Source organism: Triplophysa dalaica, chromosome 16, assembly GCF_015846415.1.
Source record: "Triplophysa dalaica isolate WHDGS20190420 chromosome 16, ASM1584641v1, whole genome shotgun sequence".
NCBI classification, from domain to species: Eukaryota; Metazoa; Chordata; class Actinopteri; order Cypriniformes; family Nemacheilidae; genus Triplophysa; species Triplophysa dalaica.
The window spans coordinates 19,674,626-19,696,599 of record NC_079557.1 but is presented as its reverse complement, the minus strand read 5'-3'; the positions used below and the strand labels follow the sequence as shown (position 1 = coordinate 19,696,599).

Below are 21,974 nucleotides of genomic sequence, written 5' to 3'. Positions count from 1 at the left end.
GAGTGAGTGAACAGCCAGTCATAGTTAAACCCTGATAATCAAAATAATTAACCACGCTTTCATTATAGTACAAGTTTAAACGTTTTTGTGTGATCATAGTGTGACTATGATCATCTGAGAATAAAAGTAAACAGAGATAGGGTGGCACTAACTTTTTGTTGACAGTAAAAGGACAATAACAATACTGTCTGGTTGAAGATCTCAAATCTCACCGATGGCTTACCAGGAGCAACCATGTGAAGTCTCCGTATTCCTGAATATCAAGAGACAGATTTTTTTAGCTTTTTTCCCAAAATAACCATGATGTTAAAGGAGTAGTTCACTTTCAAAATAGATTTTCATGATAATTTACTCGCCACCATATCATCCAAGATGTTTGTGTATTTGTTTATAAGGAGAAAAATCCTGTAATGTTTTCATCAACAACCTTCATTTCTTTTCAACTAAAGAAAGAAAAATGCATGGGGGTGAGAAAATTATCATGAAAATTTATTTTGAAAGTGAACTACTCCTTTAATGTATTAACACTGAAGTAATTATGTGTTTTGGCTGCTTAATTTATGTATTGATACCAAAAAAATACTGAATCACAGAATACTAAAGTAAAACTTGTGAAGTTCCGTAAAGCATAAATGATTGAGGTTTCAGATAAACCAATACATCAATATAAAGAAAAAATGACATCATATGATCTGTCAGGTTTTCGGGAATGATGGTGTCATTAGTGACGACTGGTTTTATCTCCAGTATCATTTATTTAAACATTGTTAACTACTTTATTGGCAGCTATCAAATGCTGAAATTCCTTTTATTTTCTGCAGTACAATTTAACGGGATATACACTTGGTTGCATGTAAATGTAAACATAGTCTGGTGAGTGTAATTTTAACATTTGATTTTATATATTTTAACGATATTTATTGTTGAGTTAAACAGGTTTGACACATGGCTTATGAATAGTTCTTGGAACTAACAACTGGAGCTTTTTGCATCTTAATTGGACAGATAGGTTTTGCATGCATATTGAACAAGTCTCTTTCCCCTAGTTTAGATTTTACCGTTTTATTAAAATGTTACTAAGTGGGATCTATAGGGGTGGTTTCCCGTACAGGGCTTAAGACTAGTCCAAGACTAGAGCTTTTCAAATTCAACAGTGACATTGTTTTGTCTCAAAATGCACACATAAATAATGTTTTTGTAAGGCGTATTTGTAAAAAACAATTTAAATGTCCTAATTTAATGAAGGCATAGTCCTGGCTACATCTAATCCCTGTCTAGCAAAGCGCTCTGTTATAATTAATAAAAATATTGATGTTGTTTATAGCTTGTGTGGTAACTGTTTTCTAACTAGATCAACTGATTGTAGATAAAAAAAGCACAGTTTTTCAACATAATAAATATGGTAGTGGTTGCGATCTCCTTTCGCCTTAAACTTCTTTAAGTTTTGCATGAAATTTCTGATCTGGGAAACAGTTTCTTATTATTTTCTTTATCCTGATTCTGTTCACAATTATCTTGTTTTTACATGCTCACTTAGAAATGGGGTGTGACTGGAAATATGCTTAGACATATATTATGTAAACACAAACTATTATTTATTATGCGACTAATCATTAATCATTTGAAACCCATAGAATTAAAATGTCTAGATATGTATTTCATATTTATGTTTTAATTCGTTGTGTAAATAGCTATTATAATGCAGAGGCAAAGTCAGGAGGTTTTTAATGTTTACACTGTTACATTTTAAAGGCAAACTGTACTAACAACACTACTTTTTTCTAACTTTGATACAATTTATTTGCTAAAAATGTTATATTTAATATACAACCAAATACATAAATCAAAACGTTATATAGATGTCAGTACATTTTAAACATTACATTTACGTTACATTTAGGCATTTGGCAGACGCATTTATCAAAAGCGACTTACATTGCTTTATCCTATACATTTTACATAGGTATTTGCCATCCCCTGTCATCGAACCCACAACCTTGCGTTGTTAGACGCAATGCTCTTACAACTGAGCTACAGGAAAGCTCAGTACTGGAAACACTAGCACTGCTCTATAAATTACTACTTTATTATAACTTTGCCTATTAGTCAATAAATCCTATGGCCCAAAAATCTTTTTGCTACAAAAAAGGTTCTTGGGCTATTTGATCGTTTAAGCAATTCTTCACAGTACTGACGTGTAAAGGATGTTGCTAAAAAAATACTAATAACAATTATTATGATTTAAATCGGATTACAAGTGACGGAGATATCATTCATGAAAACATTCAAATGAGTCACAATTGTTATCAGAAATATACATTTATTCAGTAATGTTTTTTTTGCAGCTGGAAATTTAGATATTCTCTCCCCTGTAAATAAAGTAAATGATCAAATTCGTGCAGAAAATTACCCACATTTTTTTTAATGTTTATTAAGAAGCAATATAATCAATAGAACAAAAAACACTCATAATTTCGACATAAAAATGGTCAAATAAACCATTAAGATAGACATACTTTTTTCAAAACAGCTTATCATTCATTTCAGTTTTGACGCACCTGCTGCTGTGAAATTGTGAACTTTTATCAAGTCTAATCTCCTTTCACCTGCTGGTCAGAGGGGTTTGCTTTGTCTCTTGGCACCCGGCCCATGTTGTAGAACTCTGTATTAGGTCTCATATCAGTCAAGTGGGCCAAACGGTTCGACATGGCGAAGAAGGCAGCAATGGCAGAAATGTCCCAGATATCTTCTCGATCAAAACCATGAGTTTCCAGGGTCCTGAAATGTTCTTCAGTTATTGTTTGGCTCTTACATACTCTCAGAGCAAAGTCAAGCATGGCTCGCTCACGGGAGGTCAGATCTGCTACTTTGTAATTCACTGCCACCTGTTGGGTAAGACGGAGACATCAGTTATAAGCCCACTCATTATATTCAGTAATTGTGAAAAATAAAAGGCTGACTAAATTTATGACTTGTCTGCTAAAAGTCCATCAGTCACTGGCTACGCATTATAGTGTGGTGCTGAAAAAAATCAACATTGACTTAATTTGCTGCTGACATTTTTTGGAAGACAAAATTGTTATAATAGTTACGCATTATCTGTATTCGCAATGAAAGGTCCAACTTTGCACCCCAGTTCATTTTATATGCAATGTTTGTTTAATTTGGTTTTCCTTTAACTTTAAGTGTCAATATTTGTATGTTGAGTCACTTTAACATTTCAAAGGTCTTGCCAAGGCAGTTGTCCAGCTAAAATGACGCTGAAACTTATCTTCATGGTTATATTCATTTTCTTTGACCTTCATAAACTAATATTATTCAAAATAGAGTAAACAGCTAGAAAATGCATTTAAAAAAACAGGAATGAAATCACTGAGTAATGTAAAAAGGCCACAAGTAGTTTAACATCTTAAACTCAATGTTTTGTTAAATCTCACACACCTGGTCGGCCAGCATAGGTTTTTTAGAATAGATGCGGTGCAATGCACTGTGGGATACGACACAATACAGGCAGTGATTGTCAGCACTGGTTGCGACAACAATCAGCTCTCGATCTGCTTTCGACAGACCACCTGTTACAAAACATCACATCATGATTAAATACAGTAATCTACTCCTTTTTTATGCTCTTATTAAAGCCAACAGTTGTGCTCATGCAGAGGTGTCAAAGGGAGCCACTAGCTCCTATGCTTCATAAAGAAAGGATCTTACCACTTTCCTTGTTCATGAGAGCATTATAATAAGAGAAGAAAGCTCGAAATTCAGCAGGACGATGTGACAGAACCTTGAAGACGTTGGGTACAAATCCACCCTGTGGGTGAACAAACACAACCTGTTTTAATACTCGAGTAGAGACACACAAACGTAATGTGGACACCACACCTTCTGTTCGACTTCCTCCATCAGCTCAACAATATCAAAAGGCAGATTCTTCTTGTTGGGCACAGGATACCTGCTGATGCCCTCTGAACTGCTGCTCCTGTGATGTGTGAGAGTAGCTGGTGATTTTACACAAATCCTGCTTACAGGGACACGCAAGTGCTGTAAAACACAGTGTTTTTTTAACAGTTGATGTATGCAATACATAGTTTCATATTGTCATGAAGTAACAGTTCAAATTCCAAGAGTGATTCTCTTCCCTATAAATTACACAAGAAGGGCAAAACCCAGACGTTTGTTGAATACACTATCCGATGCAACAACGTTTGTGTTGACACATTATAATAAGGACATCCATAACTTCGTTCTTGAAGCATAATATGAATAAAACACAGGAAAGATTATTCACTTGGAATTCTTACCAATGACCCGAAATTAGAGCGGTGAATAACCTTCAAAATGCTTCGTACCGACATTGTAAAACTTTACGCTGCAATCTCGCTTGTGATTCCTTGTGTTTATGTTTGTGACAGACAGCACGCAATGGCTGTTCAGACGATCTATAGCCAATCATCGCGGATCATTCTCACACGCCTGCTGCAAGATCGACCAATGAATGTAATCAGCGAAAATCTACTTTACTTCCTGTTTACAATGACTCCGGGAAGCGCAAGGGTTCCAAAATAAAAGCGCGCGAGAGCGATGCGAAGTGATTGTATTGGGTACAATAACTGTGTAAATTAAAGTATGCTTGTGAAAATGAAACCTTTTAATTTTAATTGGAAAGGTTTTACACCCAAACACTAAAATAGAACACATAGATACGCACTTTGATTTGCACAAATAATTGTATTTCATATATTTTAGTGAAGCTACTTTGGGCGCGGTTTGTGTTTTTATAAAACAACTAGTGAAGTAGTTTCATTCGCAGTTCTGCATATAAGGGTAGTAATGAATGTCTTACTGCCCCACAACGTGTGTAAATGATAAAAAATGTTTATCTGACAAACCTACCTTGACTTTTATTTTGAAATATTTGATGCTCATCCGGAACTGCTTGCGCATTGTTAGTGTTGATGCTTTCTGATAAGCAGTACAAAATGGGACCTGAGTTTCCGTAATATATGAGCTATAAAAACAGAACAGAATCCTTTTATTATCATTATGGGAGGGCAAGGTGTAATGGCAAACGAGGAATCGCTGGATTATTCGGTGCATGAAGCGTGGAATGAGGCCACTAATGTTTACCTACTGGTTATTCTGGTCAGTTTCGCCCTGTTGATGTACGCCAGAAAGTAAGCGAACATTCGATTTACATATATTTAAAGCGTTCTGGTTACTATTACAATACATTACTATTCCATTACGACATAACTGCTTATTCTGTTATATTACATTATAATATCATGTGAAAGCACACGAGTAATATTGCTTATATTTTATATGTAGAAATAAGAGGAAGATTATGCGTATATTTACGCTGCCACCGACAGTAGGAACCCCAGCAGAGCCGAACTTCTACGACAGTCTGCAGAAAGTCCGGCTAAGACAACAACTGGAAATGTATTCCATCGGTGGGTTTAAAGCAAATGAAATGAAGTTACTTAATGCATGGATTTCTCCTATGTGAAAAAAATGTGAATTTTAGAATGTAGCTGCATGCATTAAAAATAATAAATTATAACACAAAAAACGAAGGATATTGCTAAATAGAAATCCAAAATAAATATGTGAACTTTCTAACGAGACATTGCTTCAAATTTCAATTGAATTAAAATGTATTCATATATCGAGTGAACATAAATGCTGGTAATTTAATATAATGCTCTTTAGACGAACTTAACATGTTATTTTTTCTCTTATCTACAGCTCGTAAATATGATCAGCAGAACCAGCAGTCGGACAGTGTGCAGCTGTCAATAGAGTGATCTCACAGTAGGGGGCGCTCTTTACCCACCAATGGTACAAATGAATGAAGGCAGTACGGCCAAATCTGAGCTGACATGCCTCAACTCTACATAGACTCAGAAGTGGGTTGTGTGGGGTACTGTTACATTTGTTTGATATCAAGAGCTGTTTTACATCTACATACCCCTGAAACATTGAGGATAAGGAGGCATTTATTTGATGTGATTTTCCTAAGCAAGCTTCATTGGACTATGACACCGATGAAAGTGAAAGTGTAACATTGTTCTTTGTATGTTCATGTAAATGCTTAAAAAATTAATTGACTCCAGACATCATCCATTTACATGGAAGCATTGGAATTAAAGTAACATTTTACCAACTTACTACTAAATGACTATTGAGCACACAGGTTGAAAATACTGTGATGAATGCACTGCCATGCACACTTGACACAAGCTTCTCCAGTGCTGTAGCCATGTGTTATATTGCCCTCTAGTGCTAGCTGACATAAATGTCAGTAGTTGCAGCCTGTTTTATAAATCGGATAAAATGTATAATATTAAACAAGTTTCCTTAAAGGGCAGTCACTTGTAGGTATTATTGAAACAACTACATTGGTGGATAAGCATGAGTCAGTCAATATGCTTTTAAAGCTAGTTTTTTTGTGACAACCTCTCCAGTAAACAAAATATTCTGTGCACATGAATCTAGTTATTGTGAGAAATGCTTTTTACGCAACACTATTATGTACTTGTGGTGATTTGCGTGGGCAAATCACATCTTCAGATAGCATTGTTTTTTCTTGTTTCACATTATTGTTATAAAATCGAGTGATGTATAAAAAGTGCAATAAACGAGTCCAAGCGATACTGACAGAAACATGAAGTGAGAAAGTGAAAAGGTGTGAGAGAGGCTCTTGGACCATCTCTTTTGTCATAGCTTCTTTGTTCTAATGGTTGGTTTCTCTTTCTTGTCGATTTTCCAATGATCTCTGGCTTCTGATCCACTGTGGTATCATTTCCCCAGATGAATCATAGAAAGCTGAAGAAAAGATTCCTCGCCTCGCCTTAGTCAACTACCTCCCCCTCCCTCTCTACTTCCTCTCGTGCTTTCCCTCAGGTCTCTATGGAAATAAGATGAACAAACTCGTCTTCATCATTTTTCAACCTCCAATAATTCTAATTTTATTCTGCATCTACATTTGCTTTTTATCTTGACTAATCCCAGAGTGTGGCCGATGTGTTTCATTTTCGACTTAAAGTAGTAGTTCACCCAAAAATGTTACTCCTGTCAATGTTTTCTCGATGTGTTCTGTGGAACACAAAACGTTGCCTGAGCTGCTATACAATGGAAGTGACCGGGGGTTTTTAAGCTCCAAGCGACGCATTGTTTTATTAAAGTAGTGTTTATATTCCGAGTCATGTGAATCCATTCGGTTTGTGTGAAGTGTAGACAGAAATTTAATATATTTAATCACTAAAAAAATCTTGATTGACCTAAGGGAGAGTAAATCTTTTTTGGGTAACTTTTCCTTTAATACATGAACACACTCGTTCCAATTTTTTTTGCCTTTTTACAGCCCTGTCCATTGTTTAACAAACACAAAAGACCATGCCCCGCACATAAAACAGAATTCCAGGTATTTAACGCATGACACGCTTCAACAAAACTCCTAGACATTCGTTCTGCATCCTCTTGCAAACCACAACCAAAAAAATAATCAATAAACCCGAGAGAAATAAACCAGTAGGGTCGAGGAGCAATGTTCATGGTCGCTAGATTTCATCAACGTATGGTTTGTGTTTACAGTCTGGGTGTCGTCCCGTGCCCTCCCGTCATCCATTGCGCTGTTCTGAGACCTGTGGCTGCTCGAAGCCCAGACAGATGTAAACATGGCTTGACCGCACACGCTGGCCTGAGGCCAGCAGCTGGGAAAAACAGCCTGGAATGTCAATGCCATGGCCTCAGCTCTCTCTCTCTCTCTCTCTCTCTCTCTCAGCCAATTATGCTGGATCACTGCCACGAGGTCCACAGACTGGTCAATGTAAAAGAGAATCACTTTATTTAAGGGTATGACACAATGAGGTTATGATCTGCTTTTACAATATGTCTACGAATGCTACCAAACGCTTCTAAATGTTCTGAGTCAGCAAATGTTTCATTAAAATAGATTACGTATGCTCAAAATAGCAATGCTTATGTGACTTTTATTTTAGACTGTCTTGCAAACCAGTTGGGTTAGGAATTTATGTCAATTTGAATGATGGCTTCACATGGTATCTCATAGTAATTTGATAAACAGTTTTACTATTTTTGTAGTCAAATCTCATTTTTCATTTTGGCACAATCTGCTTTTACAATCATTCTAAACTTGTATGACTGTTCATTTGGTCCATTTACAAATGAAGAATGGAGTTTTGTATATACAATTGAAGTCAAAAGGGGCCATGTTTTTTGGTCACCAACATTCTCCAAAATATCTTCTTTTGTTTTCTGCAGAAAAAAGAAAGTCATGGATGTTTAAAAAAGAATTTCATTTTTGGTGCACTGTAAAGAAATCACGTAAAATACAGACATTTTCTGATAGCTGGGGGATCAAAACTACATCCTAAAATAACCTGTAAAATCGCGTGTTTTCCCTGTTCTTCTTGTAAATTTGCAGTCTTTTTCGATAAATTTGTGTTTTATGAACATTTTAAAAATACATTAACAATGTGTAAAAAAAGTATTTTTTTACATTTTACACTCTTAAACATAATGGTGCCTAAAAGGGTTCTTCACAGTGACGCCATAGAAGAAGCATCTTTGGTTCCACAAAGAACCATTCAGACAGAGATTCTGTAAAGAACCATCTCTTTCTTACCTTTTTATAATCTGAAGAACCTTTGTTGACCACTAAGGACCTTTTGTGAAACAGAACCATTAAGACAAAAAAGGTTCTTTCTATGGTATCGCGAAACTTTAATTTTTATTCTTGAATTTTGGGAGGACATGGAAAAGAAAATCGGTCATATTACATTTCTTTACAGTGTACATAGAAAATCTGTAAAAAATAACAGAAAAATCTGTAAAATTACATGGGGGGGTTTACAATGTGAACTATCCCTTTAATGTATTAGAATGTAATCAGACTTGAATGCAGATTGATCGTGATTGACTATTTCAATTAAGAGCATTTTGATATATACCAATGATAACCCATAATAACATTTAACATGATTTGCTGCATTTATGATGCTGTATTGCATAAAATAAATAAATATGGTGTTATTTTTAACCTTATCCAATAGACCACTTCGGAAGACGTAAACAACGCTGGTCCAGCAGAACCTCCTGTATCAGTCTTTTAACGCTATAGCGTACAAACAAAACCGAGCGACAGAACATTTATAACCACTTCAAAAAGATGTTATCATTCCTGTATAAAAAAAATTAAATACATAAAAACTGAAACCAAAAGTGGTTCCGCAACAGTGTTTACTGGTGATGTCCCAGCTGTTGTCAGCAGAATAGCTTTTTGGGAAAAGATTGTGACACATTCATCTTCAGAATAACATGCACTGATGAATACGACCAGGGGTGAGTAATAAGAAAGTAAACAGAGCCAATTTGGATTTCCTGTTGACTTTAAAGGTGCTTCAGATGTGTCTGGTGTCTTTACAGTAATGAGAGACTCATTAGGACACCTCTCTGTTTGAATCATAGACGGGGACAAATATGGGTCACAATGATACACCCGAAAACCTGCGCTTCTCTCTCCCTCCCGCTTCATTTCTCCAAAGCGCTTTCTTCTTTCAAAGGCGCAGAAGCACGAGTCTATGTGTGTTTCCATGCTGCGCGTCTCCGGATCCAAGCGCAGATGAGACGTGACAAGCTCCTTCATCCTCCCCTACGCTCTAGCGTTGTGGGGCCGAGCGCTTTGCCTTTCTCATCTTCATTCCACCATTCTCTTCTCCTCACACTTTTTCTTTATGTCACAGGTGGGAACAAGACACGACTGGGAATGAAAGGGAACAGGCGCTAATTAGGGAAGGAGGACTGGGACAAAGAGACTGGAATAACAAGACGTTTAAAACAGGAAACTCTAATCTGGGAGGATTGGAAGCCAGGCTGTGCTGGTCGCTTTCTGTTCTCCCCGTATCAAAGAGCGACATGGACTTTTTGAACTCTCTCGTTTCCTTGTTTTTCTTTCTTCACATGCCGAGATGGCGAGAGTATGGCCGCAATCTCACGCGCGTCCATATCCTTGCAGATAATGAGGACGTATCGGGGCTGCTTGGAGCCCGATGGCTTCTCTGCTCTCGCTTCTGTACGGTCAGTCTGCTACTTGTGAAAAGGACTTATTGAGAAAGCGTCTGCGCCTCTCGCCATCTCCCTCAGGTCAACTGCTCTTCACACCAAAGTTCTACAAAGCCTCCTAAAACCCAGAGCTATTAGTCATGTGTGTGGTTTCGGATCGGTCCTAAGAAGAGCCCCTGAAGGGCTTCTGTGCCAGACGGCTCCGGTCACTGGCAGAAAACAGCCCAGGTATGGCACAGGTCTCTGTCTTACCGCCAGCCTCCGCGGAGCCGAGACCTGAACAACAAACACAGGAGACCTAGGCTGACCCTCCTCTCTGGCCCCCAGTCAGACTCGTATAGAGCTCCGTATGGATGTTGGCCATCTCACCTCACGCCTTCTCCAATAAACAACAAGAGGAGAATTGAAAACCAACAGTCACTTATGGCAGGTCGAGACGGCTCCTTGGTCAATATTTGCCTCAGTTGTGAAATTGAGACCAATAGGGCATGATAGAGTTGATGCTATGAAATGTTTTACCATCTTACCCTGCGGGGATAATTTTGTAAACTCTTTGAGTGCAATTTCCTTCATTCATTTTTACTGTTTGATCATATACAAAATACATGTAAAATCAGAAAACAGAAACATATGATTCCCTTGTTAAAAGAGCATGCAGCTGCATGACTTTCTTTTTTCTGCAGAACACAAAAGAAGGTATTTTGAAGCAAGCTGGTATCCGCACAATGTCAGCAATTGATTTGTATTGGTTTTGCATCCATACAATAGAAGTAAATGGGTAGCGCTGTTGTTTGGTTACCAACATTCTTCAAAATATCCTCTTTTGTTTTCATCAGAAGAAAGAAAGTCATACAGATTTGAAATGACAAGAAGGAGAGTAAATGATGAGAGAATTACAATCTCTATAAATATAAAGACAGATACTGTTCTTTACAACCACATTCAACATTTTTCTCTAATGTGGACCATAGTCTCTAAACTATGTTTTATATACATTTGCCTTTTTGGCATCTAACCACAACTCTCATGGTTTGAACCCTTCCTCCAGTACTTTCAGATGTGTGGTGTGCACCTTATTGACACAGACAGACTGCCTCTTGTCTATTTGTTGTTAGTGGTTCTCTTGCTTACTCTTCTAACCTCAAGTATTTCTTTGGACAGTGCTATAAACCTTGTTCGACTAGTCGTATCTGAAAGAGCGCTTTTCGTGTTCTATTGGATCAGCCGATCAGAGATGGCTTATCGTGTGGGTCCTTTGCAAGTTCCAGAGGTGCACCAGACCAGGAAAACTACAGCTGGGTTGACATTTTCAAGATTGTCGCCGGAAGTTTCCTATCAGTGGGCAGCAGCTGTTTGCAAAATGGTTTTGTGGTTTTATTATAGTTAGTGGCTATACAGGTGCAGGTGTGGCCAAGCTCATAGCACCACATCAAAGTGCGTCCCATATTAAAGTAGGTGCTTCCATCTGCCATTCGTTCTTTTCTTACATGTGGTCACCAGTTCCTTACAGGGTAATTTTATTTTATAAACATTTCATTTTTTATTATAACTTTTTTGTTTCATTTAAATTTTATGAAAAAATTCAATCAGCTTCTATTTTTACATTTTTAGGTTATGATTTTAGTTTGTTAGTGTGTTCGTTTTAGTTTAGTTTATGGCTGTTTTTGTGTGCTTTTGTTTTTTATTTATTTTTTATTGCTCAAAGTTTAAATTGCTACACAATTTCTTATTTCATTTGAGATTGGGAAGTAAATATTAATGAAATAACATAAGGAAATATAGTTAAATAAATATATTATTTTTATTCTTATTATTAATAATAATAATTTAAGGTTTTATTAACTAATCATTTTAGTACCTCAACTTAAGCTTATTTAACTTCTTAGCTAAGGCAAAGATATTATTAAAGTAATTTTTACTTAATTTACGCTTTTCAATTTTTGATTTCATTACTACATGCGGATCAAGGCTTGTATTCATTTGTATTATAAAACTGATTTAATCAAAACTGGACATTACTGAACCGTTTACTTTATAAACTTGGCTGAATGGCATACGATAAAATTCTTCACCAGATCAAAATTATGATAGATTTATGGGGTTGATGCGAGCACCGTGCCAACTAAAGACCCATATGTTGCACCATATGTTATCGCAAAATGACTGCCTTCAGTTAGTAGCATATGTCATATCCTAAACGTATGCGCTCAATGAAGGACCACATCTAAGAACAGCCCCTCCACCACACCCCCTTACGACCCTTACGCGGACAAACCAGAATATCCTGTCGTTACGTTTTACACTTCACTCATTTGTGCCGCACATGTTCGGTTCTGCGACATTCAGGTTCTTTCCATTAAGCGGCACTTTAAAGTTACAGTGGCTCATTAAAAAGCAAATGTTGGTCCACTTCCTGTTCCGCACCACCTGCGTTCTGAAATGGCAAACGTAGAAAAAACAAGCGCCTTTGAGGGTCTTTCAGTCCATTGAATGTGTCAAGGGTGGGTTCAAGACGGAAAGGACAGACATGGGGCAATCTTGGCACTTTTCGGTTGGGCCCACTGCTTGATTTGGAGCCACAGTGACGGCCATGTTTCTTTGATGAGGCCTGTCGGTGTGGGTTAGCTCCGGCCAACTCTTCTTGACAATTGATCCAGTCCTCAGGGCACATCTCTGGTGCTTGACTTGCTTTCAGTCACAGCTGCTTATGCTCGGAACTGTCCTGCGCTCATAGTTTGGTGATGGGAACGTGGATGTGTACCGTAGTCCTGTTAGAAAGCCCGAGAGGAAAGAAGAAGAAAATAGCTTCGTCTGAACTCTTTTTAACTTGGTGGAGGTCAGGGCAAACACTGACTGTATGATTTTATTAAATATAGTATAATTATCATTTTGCAATAAATACGTGTATGTTGGAATTTGTGAAAGCATAAAAAGGGCAGTCCTCAAGTCAATTTATTTGTGTAACGTTTTTGAGGTTAATAACAGTGTGAACAGAGCCCCGTCCCATCAAAAAATGGACCCATATATTGTTAAAGAATTTGTTTTAAAACCTCTGATTATAGCGAATGTTTTACTGATGTTTTGAAGATACTCACAAAAAGTTGTCTTCGCTATAAAAACAAACATCGAAGAGATCTCAGGCATAGTCTGCACCAAATAAAGATACCCCCAGTCAAAATTATAGTTGATCTTTGACTGTATGTGTCCTAAATGCAGAGCGATGGAATCCAAAAAACACAGCTACTGAAATAACTTTTGTTTCACATTGGAGAGCAAAACTGAAGGAATTTGGTGAAAATTCCCCTTGTGGTGAAAAACAGGGCTGTGCTGATGGTGCTCTCTCTATATATATATGAGTGTGAAGGGTGAATGTGGTTTACCATAACCAGCCTCTTAAACTCGGGCTCAGCTCAACTGTCTGCCCGCCGACCCGCACACACACCATCAAGAAGCTAAACTGTTTTTCACTCAATTTTCACAACACTTGTCTAGAACAATAAAAACGTGTTACAACGTGTTACATTTGAAAACAACTTGTTTTCGGTTGCACAATTTTACAGACGATATCCTTTTTTGGTCAAATTCGTTTTTAGACTTAAATTAAAAGTTCTCTATAAAATGAACATTCTGTCATGTAGGCTATTAATCACCACCAAGTTGTTCCAAACCTGTATACATTTCTTTGTTTGCTTGAACACAAAGAAAGATATTTGGAAGAATGTTATCAACTGACATTTCTGGGACATCATTGACTATCATATATATTTTTTTTTTGTTCTTTAAAGGTCCAGTCAGTAATATCTAGCGGCAATGTTGCGAATCGCAACCTACCGCTCACTCCTCCCCCTCATCCCTTTCACAACACTATGACGTTTATTACATGCAAGGGGACCCGTGGTGTAAATAGATAGTAATATGTCATTCTAAGGAAATTAAAACATAACACTTCATTGTGTAAGCTCATATGTATTTTAAATTGCATTTCTATCAATAGATTCTCCAAAAATGACACACTGCACCTTTAAAGGGATACTTCACATAAATGCATTTATTCACTCTCAAGTTTCAAATTGTTTGGTCACCAGCATTCTTAACAATATCTTCTTTTGTTTTCTGTGGTAGAATGAAAGTGAAACATGAGGGTGTGTAAATAATGAAAGAATTTTCATTTTTGGGTGAACTATCCCTTTCATGATATCACATAGCCAAAACTGTTGTGCATATTCGTTTTTTCTGCTTGCTGAATATTTAAATGATTTATGATTATTGAGTAAACATTTTACGTCAGGGCCCACCAGACGTGTTTCACACTACATAAAACTCCATTTTCTTTAAACCTTTGCCCTGGTAGGGTTATGAATTCTGTGTGTGTGTAGAAAGAGAAATCAATACAAATAAACACATGACCACTTCGACTCATTGGAATCTCATGTAGTCATAATACTGGCGATGCAGGTCTCGTCTGTCTGAAAACATACAACGGCTTTATTTCTGAAGGACTTTCGTGGAATACTTGAACGTTTTTCTGAACACAAACAATACTTCTGCTTATATTTGACTCTTTTTGTGGAACTGTTTCTGTGGAATTTCTGCTCGATTGTCTCATAAACAAACTGTATATTTCATTACTCACCGTCCCAATCTTTGCCATTCATAGGTTGCAGACAAATATAGATGAATGTTTTATTATTCACAACTGCGTTTTATAAAGACGAGGACAAAAAGTTTCTCCTAACATTCTTAGTGCATTCTGAAACAAAAATGGCATTTTAATTGCAGAATTTAAGATGTTTTCTGATTCTCTAGAGGAGACACATGAGATTATTTGAGATCTCACAGTAATGTCCTCCAGTATGTGTTCAAAGATATTACTGTAAAGCAAGTTGCCCTCCACATGTGTTTTCTTGGCTTAATACTGAATAAACATCTCGAAATGTCATCAAATGCCACTGAATGGCAAAAAAACCTGCTCTGGGAGGTTTAAAGCAGTTTTTCACAGCTACCGTCTCCACAACAAAATAATGCTGTTTTAACATCTCAAACTCTATTTAAATAATAAATCTATATATATTTCCAAGCTGTGATGGAGACCTTAGTCCGGGGTCTTTAAAAGAGCCTCTTGTTATTTTACACATGCCGTCTTGTTTCTCCCTGGAGTCCTCTGGTTTAGGCTGGGCTTAGTCTGTGGTCGGATAGACTGGGGCCAGACGTCTCCGTCTGTTTCTCTACACACTCCATTTCTGATGTTCTCAGAAGACTTCCACTGCTGTGACGGGCAGCTCCACCGCTTATATAACATACTCTCATTGACAGGTTTATAAAAGCACACAACACACTCGTCCTATGCTGCTTTTGGCCACCATTACTGGCTGTAATATCATTTTTAAGATGGCCGTTTTTGATGATGGAGCATTCAAAGCATTTGTCATCAAGAAAGTGGGCTTTATTGATTCATGAGGCACAATGTGCGAGTCTCTGCCCACAGAAAACATTTAGATCTTGTCAATATCTTAATTGTTTCTCTTAGACAGTAATTGTATTACAGTAGATGGAAACTTTTGCTGAAGTCCCCTGTTTCTCAGGTGAAATGCAGAAATGTAATATAGGAAAATATATATCCTGTGTGTAATGCATATTTTACAGATAAAAATATCTTATTCATTCTGACTGTTGTCATATTTCATCGACTTGAGGTTCCGTCCAACTTTTTTTAAAAATCAAAATGAATTTATTCACATATTCTTATTCACATTATGTGAGTTTTTTCTTTTACAATCTCTTGCTACAAAACAATTTTTTACTACAAATTCAAATGAAACGCGAAAACTATGAAGCTCGATATCTTAAAAATGCAATTAGACCTATATAATTCTAAGGTGAATATATGTAAAGACTATTGGAAACATATTTTCCTGTAAACAACTTTTAAGTGATAGTATCATTTACTCTTGTCATGTAAAATAAACAGCGATTTTTTTAAAACTACTGTTATTACAATGTGAATTATTCAACTGTCTAACTTTTGACTATTTTTATTAACATTAAGGATTTTTTAAATAAACTTCAGAGCTGGACACATACTTAAAGATTTTTTATGAAACTTTAAATACACAGACCAAAATTATGAACTAAACACTTTTTCTATGTACACAAAAGGCCTATTTCTCTTAAATATAATTCACTGTCTAAATCTGTGTTAGGGAGCACTTCTCCTTTGCAGAGATAATCCATCCACCTCACAGGTGTGGCATATCAAGATGGTGATTAGACAGCATGATTATTGCACAGGTGTGCCTTAGGCTGGCCACAATAAAAGGCCACTCTAATATGTGCAGTTTTATCACACAGCACAAGGCCACAGATGTCGCAAGTTTTGAGGGAGTGTGCAATTGACATGCTGTTCTCTTCCATAAGCCGTCTCCAAAGGCGTTTCAGAGAATTTGGCAGTACATCCAACTGGCCTCATAACCCCAGATCACGTCTAACCACACCAGCCCAGGACCTCCACATCCAGCAGCTTCACCTCCAAGATCGTCTGAGACCAGCCACCGGGACAGCTGCTGCAACAATCGGTTTGTATAACCAAAGAATTTCTGCACAAACTGTCAGAAATCATCTCGGGAAGCTCATCCTCATGTTCGTCGTCCTCATCCGGGTCTCGACCTGACTGCAGTTCGTCGTCTTGGCCGACTTAAATGGGCAGATGCTCACATTCGATGGCGTCTGGCGTTTTGGAGAGGTGTTCTCTTCACGGATGAATCCCGGTTTTCACTGTACAGGGCAGATGGCAGACAGCGTGTATGGCGTTGTGTGGGTGAGCGGTTTGCTGATGTCAACGTTGTGGATCGAGTGGCCCAGGGTAGCGGTGGGGTTATGGTATGGGCAGACGTATGTTATGGATAACGAACACAGGTGCATTTTATTGATGGCATTTTAAAATGCCCAGAGATACCATTATGAGATCCTGAGGCTCATTGATGTGCCATTCATCTACGACCATCACCTCATGTTGCAGCATGATAATGCACGGCCCCATGTTGCAAGGATCTTCACACAATTCCTGGAAGCTGATAACATCCCAGTTCTTGCACGGCCAGCATACTCACCAGACATGTCACCCATTGAGCATGTTTGGGATGCTCTGGATCGACGTATACGACAGCGTGTACCAGTTTCTGCCAATATCCAGCAACTTCACACAGACATTGAAGAAGATTGGACCAATATTCCACAGGCCACAATCAACAACCTGATCAACTCGAAGCCTCTGGAGATGTATTGCACTGGCATTATATTATGAATTTATTCAAATACAAATACAGTTGCTCATTTTTTATCAAGATATAATAACTTGATAAATGCTGCATTGTTCATTACGAGTATTAATAATGTTTAATAATGTTAATAAATTGAACCTGATCGTAAAGTGTTGCCAATATTTGAGAACTAGGCCTACATTAAGTCTCATGAGCTATAAAAGCGAAACCTCAGATCTATGGAAGAGCAAGCTTTGAGTAATAAAATGTTTCTATGAGTGTGTACAGAGTGTACTTTGTGCCGTCTGTACCTTCACAAGGCTGCATTATGAGTGATTATAGCGACATTTCCCAAAGTCCGTTTCTGTTAACTAAAGTGATTGTGAGATCAAAGTGCAGAGACATTGATTGCTCTGTCGTACTTCCTTTCTGTCACTGTCATTCGCCTCAACATCTGTCTTCAGCACTGAACATCTACAGTACTGTCATTCATCACACAACATCTAGTGTTTTTGGACAAATGATTCGCTCTCATCATAGTTCAAGTTGAGTTTTCTGCTATATAAGTTATGTTTGAAGTTTGTCTTTTAAAATTCACCATCATTTTTGACAAATTATTATTAGAGAACGGAAAATGGGTGTAGTCAAAATTATGGCCAAGAACAGTGAACATTACTCATGCTGTATGTTTGTCTGTTATTAAAATTAAAGTCAGTGTGGCATGCTGCGTAACGCAAACATCATTGCAGGTTTAATTGAGCTTTTTTCTGCAAAAACATTAAATATGGAACTAGATTTGAACATTTTTGCATTGTGTGATTTTGCTGGGCTTTGCTATGCAGTTGTTAGCATGTTGCTATGCTATTGCTAGGGTGTTCTGGACAAAGGTAATGAGTAGCTATATGGTTGCTAAGATGTTTTTCAGCCTTTTTAGTTACATGACAATTCATGTTTACACTTATTTATTCTGTGGCAGTAGTGTAGCATCTCACTGAATGTTGAATGGAAGGTTCACCCCGACATTACTGTAAGTGTCAGCAAAGCATGTGTGTAACCATGTGTGTGTGTGCCGTGAGGCTCATGACGACAGGGTCATTTTCTGAGGCCGTCACCATCAGCTGTCAGTCATTTGGGCGTTTGTGTAGATGTACTGTGTGTGTTTGTTTGGTGTAGAATATCAGGGCAGAGATGATGAGATGTTGTGCTATCTATCATGTAGAACAGAATGACCGAACTCCTTTCAACATCTTTCTCTCGCTGAAAGCTTCATACGTGTTTCTGTGGAGACTTTGTGATGACCTCTCTGTGATGATTCATTGTGTTTGTAGCAATACACAAATATGCGTCGACAAATACACACAGAGCATGATCTTTGTTTAACCTTCAGCGCTGACACATTGAACCTGTACGAGTGGGATGAAGGCAGGCAGGTTTTCTTCAACGTTTCGGCTTTTATGAAGAATCTTGGAGTACTTTCTGAATGTTCTGTTCATAGTGTTGACTGCAGTGGTCCTTCAGTAGACACCGATCTGACAGCAGGTGAAATGAATTGCTGAATGCCAATAATACAATGGAACACAAAAAGCTTCTTAAAGATGTTGTCGGTGCAATTTTTTGGCCTTCGTTTCCAATGAACACCAGTTCAATTTCTTCAGACACACCATCAGAATCTTCTATAGGTTCATTTAACCCAGTGGTTGGGTTTGTCCATACTGTAAAAACAGAAATGTTCTGTTTTTGCCGTGTAAAATTTTGCGTTTCTCTGTTTTCTTGTATATTTACGGTCTTTTTCTGTAACTGAACGTCTTTTGACCGTATTTAAAAAATAGACTTTAAAAAATCTGACTGAAATTTTTCGGCCGCTGGAGCACCAGTATTATACAATTAAAAATAAAACATTTAACTGTAAAATTACATTTCTCCCTGTTTTTTTTAAAAATTTGCAGTTTTCGTTTGTAAGTTTATGGTTTTTGTTTGTATTTAAAAAATATATGAAAAATCTGGTAAGGAAGTCAGCAACATTTTTACAATTACAGTTCTTTTGGACACTATATGTGTATACAAAATAACAGTAAAATTCTGTACAGTTACAATTTTCCGGTTCAACCCAACCCTTGGTTTATAAAAACCCAGCTTTTCCAATTCAAGAAAAAATTTACGTGAAGGCTTCCAATTCAAATCCAAGTTTTTTAAGTATGTTTTATTTTTGAGGGTCATTTCAAAATTCTGTCCTTCAAAACCATGACTCTTTCTTCTGTGTAACACAAAAGAAGAAAAGCAGAGATTTCTCAGTGGTTTTGCTTCCATGCAATGGAAGTCAAACTGGTGTAATGTTGTTTCGTCACCAACGTTCTTCCAAATCTTCTTTTGCAGAAGAAAGCCAGTACAGTCATTTTTTGGTTAATTAACAAGTTTTGTTTACCCTTGTACCATTTGGAACTGTTTTAGGTCACTGTTGTCTAATATAAAACCTGGATCCTCTTGAAATCTTTCGAGAGCCTCTACTTTAAAAACAACTCAACTGTTTAGAAGTACTTTCACCTTTTGCAAACTCCACTGTAATGCTCGAACCCACGAAACACGAGTGAAAGTTCAGATCATTTCAACAGTGTGTGTCCACGGGCAAGAGCGCATCATGCACATCGAGAGGGAAGATGCAGAACAATGGCATCTTCTCTGGGGCTTGCGCTCTGCTCGCTAATTGCGGCTGTGGATGTGTTCGGATCTCTTTGAAGTGTATCTGAAGAGAATGCATGAAAGACCGGCAATTACCACACATCATGTAATTGCTGTGAGACAGGCAGCCGTTTGAGAGATCTCGCTGCTTTCTCTCAGAGAGTGAGGGAGAGACTGAGTGTGTGTCTACACTTTCTTGAATTAATGGAGTAATACTTCACATAATCTGTGTGGGGAAACATAGAATCAAAGACATGTGAGGGAGTACATCAGTGTGGTAGTTGAAAATGACTTGACATTAGGTTCCAATTCATTCTGTTTACATCCAAAGAGTGTTTTAACTTGATAATATTGACAGATATACACTGTGATTCAGACTACAGAGAACGCGGTGGATAGATCATTTATACCGGCCACATCTGCGCTTTGCTTATACTGTATGTGGATTTGCGTACAGTGTTTGAGAGGAGGGGAGAAAAGTGAGAGAGAGAGAGAGAGAGCGGTGTGGATGAATGCCAGACTCCTATAGAAGTGTTGGCACAGACAGTCATTGTGTTTACCTGAAGGTCAAACCGCAGATCAGCAGTAACCCCAAACACATCCCACCACCACCAACAGATTTTAAAACACATGCAGTCTCAGGAAAAGATCTGACCACCATACACTATCCTATATGTAATGTATTTTGAACAAGATGAAATAGGTTCATACTATCCAGAAGTTGCCCTCCAAATGAAGATTCTGTCTTTTTTTCGTATCTTATTTATTTCGTTAAATAATTAACATGAAATCTTTAAAGACACTGTTCTTTACGTTGTCTCCCCATATACCTTTGTCCCCAAAAGGTTTTATAAAAAAAGAGTTGGTCATACTGTATGACCATTATCTATCTAGCTAAGTAAGTGAATACAGAATAACATTATAGGACAGAAATCCACATTTCCTCTCCATTTGATGTTGTACCTCCTCAACTCTAGGGGGAGCTTGTTCACAGTCATTTAAAGGGATAGTTCACCCAAAAATGAAAATGGTTTAATTATTAACTCACTCTCATGTCATTTCAAACTTTAGTTCTTCTGCAGAACACAATATTTTAAAAGAATGTTGGTCACCAAACATTGCTAGTCCCAGTGGAGTCAGATACAGGTTTTGATTGACTTGAGGGTGCACAATCTTTAAGTGGCCCCTTTTTAATCCTTGAAGTGCACATACAGTCTTTGGAGGAGCACCCTCAAAGATTCCTTTTGCCAGGTTAGGCCAAGTACAGTAGACTACTATTTGTGGCATCACATCTCCAAAATATGAAGGCCTTGAGAGTTTCAAGCATCATTGTAACACTAGAAACAAGAGTAGGATGATATTCACCGTTGACTTTTATTGTAAAAACAAATGAGCGTTGTCCAATCTGCATTGGACAGATTTTTTGGAGTGAATTTATTGTTCATTAAATATATGAAGTTTAATGTCTGTGTTTTTAATTCAAAATGTAATATTGAAAGTATTCAGGGAATCCTTGATGGGCTTCTTTTTGCTACTGTGCAGATAATGTTTTGAAATAACATGAATGAACAAAAAACAACCTTGAGGCTAATTTGACATGTAAAGTTATACAGGTATGCAATCGTACTGCGCCTGTCACATGTTCAGAAAGCAGGACAGATGAGTACTTCAAAGGAAGACACGAGGCATATTACCTTAAAAAATATGTGAATGACGCACATATACTGTCTTTGAAGTGTGTTATTGAACCATAAATTCTGTTTTTATTCTTTCTGTTTGTATACTTGTCATTATCAAGAAATGATTTGCAACATTTTCAAAAATGTGTTTTATAATTATGAAAATGTATTTATTTACTGTATTTACATTTAGTCTGATACACTCCTCAGCAGTGGAATGCATTATCTCTTTAATATCTCACCTGACCTTCAATCTACTGACAAAACAGTCCAATTA

The 21,974-nt window shown here is 37.3% G+C and overlaps 2 protein-coding genes across 3 annotated transcripts; one reads left to right on the top strand and one right to left on the bottom strand.

Moving 5' to 3' along the window:
- Nucleotides 1-1,708: 1,708 nt before the first annotated feature.
- On the bottom strand, nt 1,709-4,462 carry si:ch211-175m2.5 (uncharacterized protein LOC568697 homolog). 2 transcript variants are annotated; one of them, XM_056769849.1, is made up of 6 exons: nt 4,302-4,462; nt 3,883-4,041; nt 3,712-3,811; nt 3,442-3,572; nt 2,559-2,885; nt 1,709-2,369 (listed from the first exon to the last, which is right to left on the bottom strand). In XM_056769849.1, exons 1-5 carry the CDS (start codon nt 4,353-4,355, stop codon nt 2,592-2,594), a joined length of 738 nt encoding a protein of 245 aa, XP_056625827.1. In that variant the 5' UTR covers nt 4,356-4,462; the 3' UTR covers nt 1,709-2,369; nt 2,559-2,591. The 2 variants fall into 2 exon arrangements, with proteins under 2 accessions (XP_056625827.1, XP_056625826.1); XM_056769848.1 differs by lacking the exon at nt 1,709-2,369 and having other exon boundaries at nt 2,402-2,885; nt 4,302-4,461.
- Nucleotides 4,463-4,939: 477 nt separating this feature from the next.
- On the top strand, nt 4,940-6,656 carry smim19 (small integral membrane protein 19). Its single transcript, XM_056769793.1, has 3 exons — nt 4,940-5,174; nt 5,329-5,453; nt 5,749-6,656. Exons 1-3 carry the CDS (start codon nt 5,044-5,046, stop codon nt 5,805-5,807), a joined length of 315 nt encoding a protein of 104 aa, XP_056625771.1. The 5' UTR covers nt 4,940-5,043; the 3' UTR covers nt 5,808-6,656.
- Nucleotides 6,657-21,974: the final 15,318 nt, after the last annotated feature.

What these genes read in the sequence shown, in the direction of transcription:
- si:ch211-175m2.5 (XM_056769849.1), bottom strand. Translation starts at nt 4,355, where the DNA reads ATGTCGGTACGAAGCATTTTGAAGGTTATTCACCGCTCTAATTTCGGG. An exon ending in GCTCTAATTTCGGGTCATTG is followed by an intron (nt 4,042 to 4,301) that starts GTAAGAATTCCA and finishes TGTGTTTTACAG; the next exon opens with CACTTGCGTGTCCCTGTAAG. An exon ending in TGGAGGAAGTCGAACAGAAG is followed by an intron (nt 3,812 to 3,882) that starts GTGTGGTGTCCA and finishes GTTCACCCACAG; the next exon opens with GGTGGATTTGTACCCAACGT.
- smim19 (XM_056769793.1), top strand. Translation starts at nt 5,044, where the DNA reads ATGGGAGGGCAAGGTGTAATGGCAAACGAGGAATCGCTGGATTATTCG. An exon ending in CTGTTGATGTACGCCAGAAA is followed by an intron (nt 5,175 to 5,328) that starts GTAAGCGAACAT and finishes TTTTATATGTAG; the next exon opens with AAATAAGAGGAAGATTATGC. An exon ending in ACTGGAAATGTATTCCATCG is followed by an intron (nt 5,454 to 5,748) that starts GTGGGTTTAAAG and finishes TCTTATCTACAG; the next exon opens with CTCGTAAATATGATCAGCAG.